Below are 13,106 nucleotides of genomic sequence, written 5' to 3'. Positions count from 1 at the left end.
ACAGAAACGAATGGTTTGCAATAAGTCAGATATTTTACAATGTAAATTTTAAACACTCACAATAATGCACCAACAACTAGAAACAGTAGAAGCTATCAACATCCACTACTGTGGACCAATTCCACTATGCGTCCTCTTTACAATGTTAGTTAAAGCTATGTCATACATTTTATGATTCGTTTTTATGCATGATATGTATTTCTTTAACAATTTTCAATTATCAAGTTATAATTTTTGAAATGGTCTTGAATAGCAGAGTAGCTATAAAATATTTATAGTTTTTTTGTACACATAATTTGTTTAAGTTTACTCAGTACCTGAAAAGCAGTGAACCAACTTGATCGCAATTCGTTGGGTAGTTTGGATAAAAGTAAAATCTTGTTTCTTCGTAGTACATTTGTTTGGACATCACTAAATTTCAAATTATAAATGAGTGAACTAAAATATAAACGTAAAGATTAATATAGTAATACAATAGTGCTACTAATACAACAACAGTAAAACGAAGTTTTTGTGAAGTGATTCGTTCAAAATTTTTAAAATTCTGTTTTTTTAGAACTTAAATTTTTACTTCATTCATTTTACATAGTTTACAAAGTTACATAGAATACCTACGATGAAGCTTCTTGACACCTCCTATTACTGGGTGCATTCCAGGGGCGTGTCTAGACTTTTTTCAAAGGGGGTTTACAATTTTTTTGTTTTTAATTTCTCGCTTAAGTACGCATTTTTAAGGTATGCACTGCCACTTAAATACGCAATATTTAGCCAAAAAACTCTGTGTTTATAATGCTTTTTTATGTTTATGAATAACAAAAAAAATATAATGGTAGTAAGAGAAAATTACTATTTATTTTTTTATTATACTGTATTAAATTTAAATAAATTAAAAGTAAAAGAACCGGAAAATTTAGTATTTATAATTAAAAAAAAAATTTTTGAAGTAATTTAATCTATAAAAATTGAAATTGCACTAAAAAAAAGAATAATTACCTAGGATGATGTTGCACCAATATCAAGCTGAAACTATATTAAATTCAATGTTGTTTTTTCCCATAATTATAATCTTAAAAGTTATACTTTATAAATACATAAATAAAACTTATTCATCATAAACCAATATATATTATATTTTCAATTGCTTTTATTTTTAAAATAAAGCAAATGATAAAATGACTTATATACGTTACAATACTGTAAAATAAAATCAATTAAGTATTTTAGTTTAGAATAAATGAATTTAATTCTTACTATGTATTTATATAGCTTGTTTAAAGCAAAGGATAATTTAGATCAATCATATACGGCTTAAAATATTGATTTTAAGCCTAAAATTATGCTTTAAAAAGATCTTAAACATAATATAATTTCAGCTTGATATTGGTGCAACATCATCCGAGGTAATTACCAAAAATTATTTAGGCTTATTAACTAGATTAAAATATTTTAAAATTATAATTAAATGTTTGCCTGATGGTTCAGGAATTCTAATGATGATTTTGAATATCTCTGAGTTTGAAATTTTTAAAAACCAAGAACCAACTTTGTGGCTAACAGATATACAAAAATATAACAATTAAATAAAAGTATTAAATTACCATTGAATGATAAAAGAATGAGTTACCAGGTTCTGTAGTGGTCTAAAGATGATTTTGAAAACTTTCTAAATTAAAGTTTTAAAGGTTTGAACCCAGTTGGTTGACACATAAACAAAAAGTATAAATTTAAAAGTACCAAAGCATACACAACACTATTATACACAAATAACTAAGTAAAATAAAGCTTTAGTGATTATATTGGACATTTTTTAAGTAAAATTGTACTTACTAGTTGAAAAACAATAATTAATCAAAATTTATTTACACTAAGTTCAACTTTTAATGGAAACTAAGAGAATATTAGTAAAAAGTTTCCCAGAAAAAAAAGTGCAGCTTTAACACTTTTACCTGTTATGACGTCACAATTAGAATTTCATTTAAAATCTTTTTCAGCTGGGCAAAATAGAGCAATTTTTGTTAAAAAAACTTAATAAGCTTTTAGTGTTATAAATTCAACATTCATTATTCAAAGTTTATCAAATAACCAAAACAAAGTCAATAAACAACGTTTTTAGTGATAATCTAAGATTTTTTTTTCTTTTTTCTTTTTTTTTCAGGGGATTCACAGGAAACAGGAAACCAGTCAAAACACGCCCCTGATGCATTCCCTCTGAGATGACTCTATCATGCAGTTTTTTGAAGGACAGTTACTAGTTTTTTTATGAACCTTTTCACTCTTAACAAGACAGTTATTTCAATGATAGTAACGACTATCTAATTTGCAACATAATAAGGTAAAACTTTTAATACATAAACTATTGTTCATATAACATAAAAACACCTTAAAAATATTAAACAGTTTTATTCTAACTCAAACGACTTGAAATCATACTTTACTAAGAAACTAATAGTTAAGCCGTATATTATAACGTCTGAAGTTTTTAATCAGGTTAATTTAACACTATACAGAGATATTTAAAAAATCGTTATGCCAGAACATTTACACATCTTAAAAAAAGAAGGTCAAAGAAACGGTTGTTTGTTCTTATACGATGTTGAAACTTTTGGCTTGCTTCATCTCAATACCTACAGAACCGTTTCTGTAAAAGCAAACTTTGATTAAGTTTCTATTTGTTTAATACAATTTTTTTTGTACTGTTGCTCAACAGTTTAAAACTGTATCAGAAATACTCAACCTGAAGGGATTTTTTTTAAAATAACAAAACTTAAGATCAAATTTAATCAAATTTTGTTAAAATTTAGAATGTTATTTAAAAACTAATATAAAGTGTATAAGAGGAAAAAATTGTTTAAGTTCAAAATTTTTCAAATCAAAGTCAAACAACAAAACAATTTACTGAATTTATTGAGTTTTTATTACTCATACATTAAGATAGTATAACTATATTTTTATACACAATAAAAAAATTATACAAAAATTATTCACATTTTATAAGGTTAAAATGTCTTTTGTAACAAGCTAATGTTAGAACGACTTCATTATAAATTATCAAGCATTTCTTAGCCTAATAGAAAAACAATACAGATTCTTAAATAAAGTTTATTTACTTTTTGTTGTTGTTGAACCGATAGTTCTTACTTCTTTTCTTCCTGACCAGGATAATAACCAGAATTAACAACATGAGTGTTACAAACACAGCAACGGCTCCTGAAAAATAAGACAATGTATATTTTGAAGTAACGTTGAATAAAAGAGTAAGTAAGGTTCTTACAATTTTACACTGTCAATTACAACCCTGTAAGAAATTAAGGACAAAGATAGAGTTTAAATGTTGACAAAATGCATGTATAAAGAAAGACTATCAAACTTTTGTAACTAGTATAAAATATAGCATTTCACCAGTTGCACATTTGTAGCCTTTTCTAACAGCACATAATACCACAACACTACAAAACACAAAATTTGGTTAAAAACAACAATAACTTTAAATATAAACTATCATTTACTTAAAACAAGGCTTTCCAAAGTGGGCCACAAACAGCGAATAAGGTCTTAAGTGGACCATGAGGCCATATTTGAAACATAATCTGGAGTTGATGATGGACACCAAAAAGAAATAAAACGTCTAACGTACATTTAATTTATTTTGAATTTTATACTAGACGTTATAGAAAATTTGTCGAAATTAAGGGGTGATAAGATGAAGAATGGAGAGCCACAAATCATAGTTTGAATCTCATAATGGTTTTCTGGAATTAATGTTAAAGAACAAAATTCAAAGATTTCTTAGGCGCATATATGGTAGTTTCTAAGAAACTTTGTCAAAAAAGGCAATAGCTTTTTACGTTTCTTTAAAGGGGCCTTATGAAAAATACTATGAAAACCCTGATCTAAATAATACTTTTTATAAAACTAACCTCCAAAAAGCATTGGAACATTTCTACCACCTTCTTTACTGCTCAGTCCTCCAGCATAAATATTATGGGGAACTTCATTATTCATAAGAATTTCAATATTGTGAGGTATCTCAGTATTCTCAGTAATTTCATTATTCATAAAAACTTCATTATTTTCAGGAATTTCATTATTCATAGGAATTTCAGTATTCTCAGTAGTTTTAATATTGTGAGGAATTTCAGTATTCTCAGTAATTTCATAATTCATAAAAACTTCATTATACTCAGGAATTTCAATATTGTGAGGAATTTCAGTATTCTCAGTTATTTCATTATTCATAGGAATTTCATTATTCTCAGGAATTTCAATATTGTGAGGAATTTCAGTATTCTCAGTAATTTCATTATTCATAGGAATTTCAGTAATCCTAGGAATTTCAATATTGTAGGGAATTTCAGTATTCTCAGTAATTTCATAATTCATAGGAATTTCATTATTCTCAGGAATTTCAATTTTGTGAGGAATTTCAGTATTCTCAGTAATTTCAGAATTCATAGGAATTTCATTATTCTCAGGAATTTCAATATTGTGAGGAATCTCAGTATTCTCTGTAATTTCATTATTGTGAGGAATTTCAGTATTCTCTGTAATTTAATTTTTCTTAGGAAGTTCAGTACTGTGAGGTATTTCAGTATTCTCAGGAAATGTATTATTCTCAGGAATTACTTTAATTTTAGGATTTCCGATAATATCAGGAACTTCTTTACCTTTAGTTATATTAGTGTTCTCTGTAGTTTTATTATTCTCAGGAATTTCATGATTCATTACTTGATGCATTTCAGCTGAGAAATATAAGTCTGTTAAATGGTTAACTTATGTTTATTTTTTTTCATTCTTATCTAAAACATAGTTTACATTCTTATTTGTACTAATATTGATAAGTAACATAAAAATTATTTTTCTATATTTTTATATTTTACCCTCATTTACTTATTATAAATGAATTTTTTTCTCTAATAGTCAAAATACATTAAATACCTTTACTTTATTAGGATACTATTTTAGGAGGAGCCGATCATTTTCAACCGCGATCAAATACTACCCGATCATATCTAGCCCGGTCAAATCTGAGAACCGCTTAACCGACCAAGGGTAAGAGTTAGGTGTAACATAAATAGTAAAAACTGATAAATGATAAAAAATAACAAAAATTTTATTAAAAAAATGAGGAGTAAATCAAGATTTTTTTTAGTGGAAATTGTACGCGGGTGGGATTTGATCGGACAGGAAATAATCGTGGATGGGAATTGTCGGTTTACCATTTCAGGAAAAACTGATTTGAAACCTTAGTAATGTTAAACTGTTTATTTGAACATTAAATTAAAGTCATTGATGTATTTATAGAAGTTTTTTGTTAAAGTTTTTATGTTTTTTCAAACAATTCCAAAACTCATGTTTTTTGATAAATTTTAGGATAAGTTCAAATTCATATATGCAAAGAAATACTTTCAGGTTAGCTACTGAGCTTGACTATTTAAATATGACTTACTTAGAAATATGTAGTAGATATTAACATTATTTTAAAAGGAACTAACCAAATAAATGAGTGGCCTTTCTTTTGCTTCTAGACTGATCTTCACCGTGAAGATGCATGGTAAATCTTAAAGTTTATTCTGTAAAAATCATTAGTTATTTAAAATATATTAAGGTTTTAACCAAACCTATTGATTTTTTTTTTCTTTAAACAGGTTTTGTCTACTTTGTGAACATTGAGTATTTATAACAAATTTAATTTGTTCATTTTAAATTATAAACTTTTTTTTTGTTAAAAATTTATAAACATTTAACTAGTTAGTTTATACAACTTTAAATCAAAGTTTAAAGTTAGAAGTACTTTATTTAAATACATTTATATTTTATTTTTGATTGCAGTTACAAGATCACAAAAAGCAAGACAGCTTAAATTTGAATTACCATTTAATATTACAATTTACCAATTAATATTACAAATATTTGTATATTTTTTAAAGGTATTTGTAAAGGTAAAACAAAATATGTAATGCAAGTCCTATAATAGACAATATTAATAAAATTTATAACAAATATATTGATTTTTGATTCACTTATATTTTTACTTTATCAAAATAAAACTGTAATAAGGTTATTGCGGGTATTAAAAAATAAAGAAGGAAAAAATAAAACAAAATAAATTAAAATTAACATAAAAGATGTATGTGTAAAGAAAAGTGAGGTATAAAGAACTAAGCTGAAAATTATTCTTATGATTATGACATTTTTTGCAACTGTTGCTAAAATATAACTGAAATATTCAAAAGAAAACTCAAAGTTATACTAAATTCATCCATCAGCAATTATTTGATATAAAAAAAAAACCATGTTTAGTTTTGGATGGACGAATGAATTGAAAAATAAATTGGTCAACTGAATTCAGAATAAAGAAGAACTCGACTTTGTACTAGCATTGCATATGTATTTAAAACTCATAAATTTCTATTTTCGAAGAAAAACTTCAAAATAAACAAACTTTAAGAAATTGACCTGTTAGTAATTTAGTTTTAAAAACTTAAATGGTTAAAGGTTTAAAACATTTAATCCTTTAAAACCTGAGCTTAAAAATAACAAGATAAATACAGTTACAGTATTTTTACTCATTTTTTTTCAAACCATAAAAGTAGTACTTATTTTTTCTTTGATAAGTAAAATTAATTTTCAAACAGTATTCTTATATGTTAAAAGCAATAATTAAAAGTAATTTTAATTAAAAAGGTTTAACAAAAATCATTATTCTAAGATTAAGCCACTTCAAATCACTAATACAAATTACTTTCTCAAAAAATGTTTAATCAAATTGTGTTTGAACAACTTAAAATAAACTTAACTGTTATAATGAAATTCAGACTACCTATAATTCCAATTTAGACAAAACAGAACTTTTATACTGAAATTATATCTAAAACTGTTATGAACGGTGTTACATCAGTCTATGTACGAATGCATTTTTTATTATGAAACAAGTCAACCATTAAGTATAAGCCTTATAATAACTAAAATAAATTTCACAAACTCAAATAAAACACAAAAGTGGTGCTAAAAAGTTTTTTTAAGCAGAAATAATTTCATTGCTAGTTATTTACCTAAGTTTAGCCTATATACAAAGCAGTACTTAAACTACTGCAAACCTTTTAAAAAGATAAAGTTAAACATTTCAAATTTTACCATCTAAACTTATTATTTCAAATTAAATGTCTTCGACAATATTGCACTCTAATGTTTGTTTTATTTACAAGAATTTCATTATATTCAAAATAAAATGATAGCCTGCAGACAGTTTTTCATCATTAAAACTATAGGAACTGTGTAAGTGGGTTGCTTAAAATTTTATGAAAAAAAAAAAATCTTGAAACACAATTTGGTACCTTATTCATAAGTTAGTTTTTATTTTGCTTTTTAAGAAATATCATAAAATAAACAAGTGAATATAGAAATAATGAGCACTTATTATTAATGACAAATTTCAGGACTCATTAATTTTATTGTTAACAAATTATGTTTAAAAAAAAATAATATCTATTAGTTTATGGGTATATGATTGGTCTATATTAATAATTTTGTTCAATTCGAAATGCAGCATCAACATTATTACAACTAAAAAAAAACATTTTACCTTAAAGTAATTACTTATATGAAAAACAATTAAGTAAAAATATGCCCAAAATGTATTAAGTTGTTAACAAATTTACCTTAATTTTTAATGAATTTTCTTTTTAATTTGTATTCACTAAGATTAAACTAGTTTGATTTTATTTGAAAATTAAGCTAGTTTAAACTTGTCTTATGTTTTGAATGTTCGAAATAAAATTAAATAATATCTCAAAAGTTTGCATGCTGGTACAAAATATGTGTGTTGAAAAGTAAATAGTACGAACATTTTTCTTATTATGTATGTTAGAGCTATGTAAAATAAGAACAACAAAAAAATACGTTACTTTTCTTTAATTAAAACCATGTTTATAACTACAATTTTTTTTTCATCATTTTTATTTGTCGAAACTTATACATTTTTTCAACTATGTAATCTAATAAATAGAAAAGTTTAAAGATATTTAAAAAAAAATAACATCAGTTTACTTATGCCTGATAATATTTTTTTTTTAGTTTTATCATTATATAATTATACTTTGAATTTATTAGTTCTAACAAATGAGGATCGAAAATTTCGTTAGGACATTACAACAAAATGTTTAATTGTTAAAAATGTTATTTACTAATTGAAGTTTTAGCTTAAATCTTCTTATATCAAAAGCTTAACTATGTTGCATACCTACTTAAGTTGCATCAGTTTAAAAATATATAAAAGAGCATTTTGATTGTAAAACGGTTTAACAATAAAACTTGTTGAACTTGCTAGCTGCTAGTGTATAAATCTTATTATTTTATTCTCATCTGTATTAAAACATTCTTAAAAACAACAAATAAAAAAAAGAACAATATGTAGTGGATTGAAAGAATAAATAAAAACTTTAGAAAAAAACTAGTGTCTAATTAAATGTACTAATTTAAAAAATTTAACTAAATACGAAATAATTTAGTTACACAATTATTTAGAAACTGTAATCGTCTGGTTTTAATGTGTTGATCTTAATAGTCTTCACAAGCCGTTATAACTAAATATCAACATTTATAATTTATTAAGTAAACTCAGGGTCGCCACCTTTAAGTTAGATTAAAATTCTGAGTGTCCAAAAACTTTTCTAAGTAACCTTAAACTGTCCTAAATCACCCTAAGTTTAGATAAATCATTTAAAAAGATCTTTTATAAACTTTAAAAAATTAAAAGTCAATAAAATAAGTTTTTGAAAGAAAATATCTACAATAAATAATTTGTTTAAAATATAAAAACTGAACCTCGTTCAAGGTCTATAAAAACTTGACTGAGATTTAAAAAATATATAACAACCCTGGTTTTTTTACGAACAATACAAACCTTCTCAAGATAAAATCAATCAACCATATAAAGGATATTTTTCTTTCAACTGACACACTAAATTAACTAAGTAGCTATTCTTGTTGTCATAGTTTGAAAACAATTAATAAATGTTAAATTAAAATATTAAAATCTTATATTAGATAACAACCCTATTAAAAACAATTTTATTAAATCCAATAATTTTTATTAATTTATAAGCTGTGTTAATCTTTGAATGATTGCACAATAAAATTCCTAAATATAATTTAAATTAATTAATTGTTACAAATTAATATAAAATATTGATATATTTAATTCTTTGAAACAATATTAAAATTTAAAACCTCTATTTTCAAGAAGATTATATAAAAACCTAAATAAAATTTAAAACGACAACAAATTCTAAGTTTATACTGATTAAAAAAAAATTCTCTAATAAAGTTCATTTAAAGTTTTTCATTACTTTTATTGAATATTATTAAAATAGTTTTATCTTTATCAAAAAATACTTCATTTTATTACCATCGTTTTAAATATTGGTCATTGAGTATATCAATTATAAAAATTCCAAGTTTTAATGTTTAAGATAAAATAAATACTTTAACAAATTTTTTAACATGTCATAACCTATGTAATTAAATTTATCAAAATATAAAACACAAAGTTTTTATTTTAATGAACTAATTAACAATATAATAATGAACAAAAAACATTGTTATACTTTGGTACTTTTAAAGCTATATTGATTGCTTTTTTTGTTTACTGTTGAAAATATCTCTAACCATGGGAAAAAAACCAATTAGTAAAAGTTTCAAAAAAATATTATAACTCTAGCATAAAAGGTACCAATGTTTGATAAAACAACTTCACAATAAAACAAAAGCAACTACTTTTGACTACTTCTGTGTTTAGTATATACATTATACCATGTGTAGTTAACAGCAGTTATAATTTCTAAATTTAGTCAAACATAAAAGAGAGCTTTTTTCTCATTTTTATGTTTTATATTATGAAAAATAGCATCAGCATTTAACCGCGTTTCATAGAACAAGTAAAATTTCAAGTTACATAGCTATAAATAGTTTCTTGTAAATTTTCAAGTTACATAGCTATAAATAGTTCTATTTAAAATTTCAAGTTACATAGCAGTCAAAAGTTCATTGTGAAATTTCAAGTTACACAGCAGTAAAATGTTCGTTGTAAATATTCAAGTTACATAGCAGTAACAAGTTTCTTGTATATTTTTATTGTATTATATATTAGTTTTGGATATTTGAAGCCACTGAAACTACAAACAATTTAACTAAATTTGAAATTATATTTTTTTTGTGAAATTTATCAAAACACTTTTTAACAATAGTAAAATTTTTAAGATTCATTTTATGTGATAAAGAAATTACTTTGAGAAAAGTCAAAACGTTGTGAATTTTTTTTTTCATGACTGAGCTAACCTTTCCCTTTTAATTTTTTTTTAGTGTAAGTAGACTTTATAGGTAAATTAATGCAAAAAGTATAGTATGAATTTTATAATTTGGACACATTTACAAATAAAGACTAATTTATGTCAATTTGGATTTTTTTTTGATTTATGTACTTTTTAAAAGATGCTAATTTATGTCAATTTTTGGTAAGTTTCACCAAAGAAAATAACTCACTATATATAAAATGTATATGTTACTACTGATTAATGCTAGCTCTTGGTATACTTTGTGAATAGTAACTACTTCTTAAGTATAGAAATTTTTTTGTTAAATTTAGAAAAGAAATTGAACATTTGAATTTTATTTTTGACGTTAATTCTACTCCTGCGCATAAAACAATTAAGTTAGATTACCAATTGAGGTGGTATGTTTTTTATTTAAAAAGCGATCACCTCCATTTTAAATTTAAAACTAATTAAATTTCAGTTTAAAAGTTAACTCACAAGCCATTTTGTTTTAATAAATTAAAAGTTTGAAAAAAAAATTATAAATACATTGATCATCATTTAGTATCCTTACACTAACTTAATTGGAACTAATTAAGGACTTTAAAAAGTAACAATACATAAAACTATATTTAAGCAAAATACAGTATTCAAATCAGTCGTAGTTAACACAGTTAAGAATAATAACTCAGGATGTAAAGCTTAGCAATTAAAAAAAATAAATTGTAGTTCAGGAGTGACATATTCTTGTTTTATTTAGATAACTCAAGCTAATTAAGACAGGCTTGTACTAATATCTTAGAGCGCTTTGAATATTTAATAAAAACTGATAACATTTTAGAAACATCAGAATAGTTTCAATTAATCGAAATTTTTTACTTAATAGTTATGTACTTATTATTTCTTTTTGTTATTATTTTGGCTTTTAAGTTAAATTTTTAGAACTTTATTTTTTCAATATTTACTTTTGTTTCAGTTTACTTATATGCTTTTAACTTAGGCTCCTATAATATAATTCACAGTTATTTTTATAAAACTGAAAATTGTATTATGATAATATTAATCAGTTGAAAATTTGTATAACAATACAATAAAAAGTAATTAAAAAAAAGTAAGAGTCAGTGAAACTAACATTTTAAATTTTTTGACACACTTATATACAAATAATGAATTATAATTTGATGAACAATTTTTTTAATTCCAGTTTTACTCTAAATGTGTAAAAAATTTGGAAAAACTAACTCATATTTTTCACTTACAAATAAAGGTTTATTTTTTGTTTGTTAAATAAAAATAAAAAATTAAGTTTTTCTGAAAAGTTTAACACTAAATATACATTGGTGTTGTTCAGCCAAATTTTTCTTTTATTTTTCTCTTAGATTTTAGTTGTTATATCGTTTTTTAATGAGGTTTAACTTTTATATATTTATATTTAATAATATAGTTTTAGTTTTAGGTTTAGATAGTTTAAGTAAAATTTTTGTTGTGACAAATTCTTGTTCTAAATATTACTGTTTTAATATTTTTTAATTTATATACAAATGAGAACTTCAATCAAAAAAAATTGTTAAAAGCATCATGATTATAACTAGTTAACTTTTTAGATTATATACTAACTACTACAACATTTGTAGACATAACATAATACTAAATTACAAAATGGCACGTACTAAGCAAACTGCCCGCAAATCAACCGGAGGAAAAGCTCCTCGCAAGCAGCTCGCCACCAAATCAGCAAGAAAAAGCGCCCCAACTACAGGTGGAGTTAAGAAACCCCATCGTTACCGCCCAGGTAGTTAATAAATATTCTATTCGGATATTTTTTCTAAATTAAGTATATAAATATTTTTGAACTAAACTTTTTCTCAAACATTTTCAGACGTATTTGCAATATAAAAATCAAAAACTTTTATGCTTACAACTTTTTGATAAGTATTATTATATTGTTTATTGTGCAATGTTGGACTCAGGCATCAAAATCTGAGACACTTAAATAGGGCACACAAAAATAATCTTCAGATATTTAATATTTAATTATTAGTTTATTATCTAAATAATTAACAGTAGGAACACAAATTCATAATTTTACATAGATTAACACCGTTTTAGTATTAATTTAGTTATCTAGGTTGTAAAAGTTAAATTAATTAATCAAACTTGTTTTTAACGAATTTATGTTATTTAGATACCGTTGCTCTTCGTGGGATCCGTCGTTACCAGAAGCCCACTAAGCTTATGATCCGCAAGCTTCCCTTCCAGAGGTTAGTCACCGAGATTGCCCAGGACTTCAAGACTGACTTGCGTTTCCAGAGTTCAGCTATCGCAGCACTTCAAGAAGCTTCTGAAGCCTTCCTGGTAGGACTCATTGAAGACACCAACTTGTGTGCTATTCATGCCAAGAAAGTGACAGTCATGCCAAAAGACATCCAACTTGCCCGTCGCATCCGTGGTGAACGTGCTTAATAAGCTTCATTAATTTATTTTTTGTTGAACTAACATTTATAGCTTTTGTGTTGTTCGACTAATAAATTCCTAGTAGATAAATTGCTGCTTGTTTGTTAAGTAGTTCAAAATATTTTTTATACTTTTGTAATTAGACTTAGAACTGATCTTAGATTAAAATAAGAGATTTTTATTTAGTAGTTTTATCTAAGTGTACTTATTACGATTGAAACTTGAATAGTTTTGAAAACGTTGGTGAAATAAAATATAAAATAAATATGAGTAATCTCTCTATACTAAGTTGCAGATGGTAAATAAGAACTTTAAAAACAATCCTATAATAATACAAAAAAG

The 13,106-nt window shown here is 24.5% G+C and overlaps 1 protein-coding gene across 1 annotated transcript; it reads left to right on the top strand.

Moving 5' to 3' along the window:
* The first annotated feature begins 11,969 nt into the window (after positions 1 to 11,969).
* Positions 11,970 to 12,773, top strand: LOC145829945 (histone H3.3 type 1-like). Its single transcript, XM_082937832.1, has 2 exons — positions 11,970 to 12,102; positions 12,496 to 12,773. The coding sequence occupies exons 1-2, from the start codon at positions 11,970 to 11,972 to the stop codon at positions 12,771 to 12,773; spliced, it is 411 nt and encodes a 136-aa protein (XP_082793958.1).
* Positions 12,774 to 13,106: the final 333 nt, after the last annotated feature.

Source organism: Thalia democratica, chromosome 2 (genome assembly GCF_965202585.1).
Source record: "Thalia democratica chromosome 2, ktThaDemo2.hap1.1, whole genome shotgun sequence".
In the NCBI taxonomy this organism is placed as follows: Eukaryota; Metazoa; Chordata; class Thaliacea; order Salpida; family Salpidae; genus Thalia; species Thalia democratica.
Note: the sequence above shows the minus strand (reverse complement) of the source record. Positions and strands in the feature narration are given on the sequence as shown.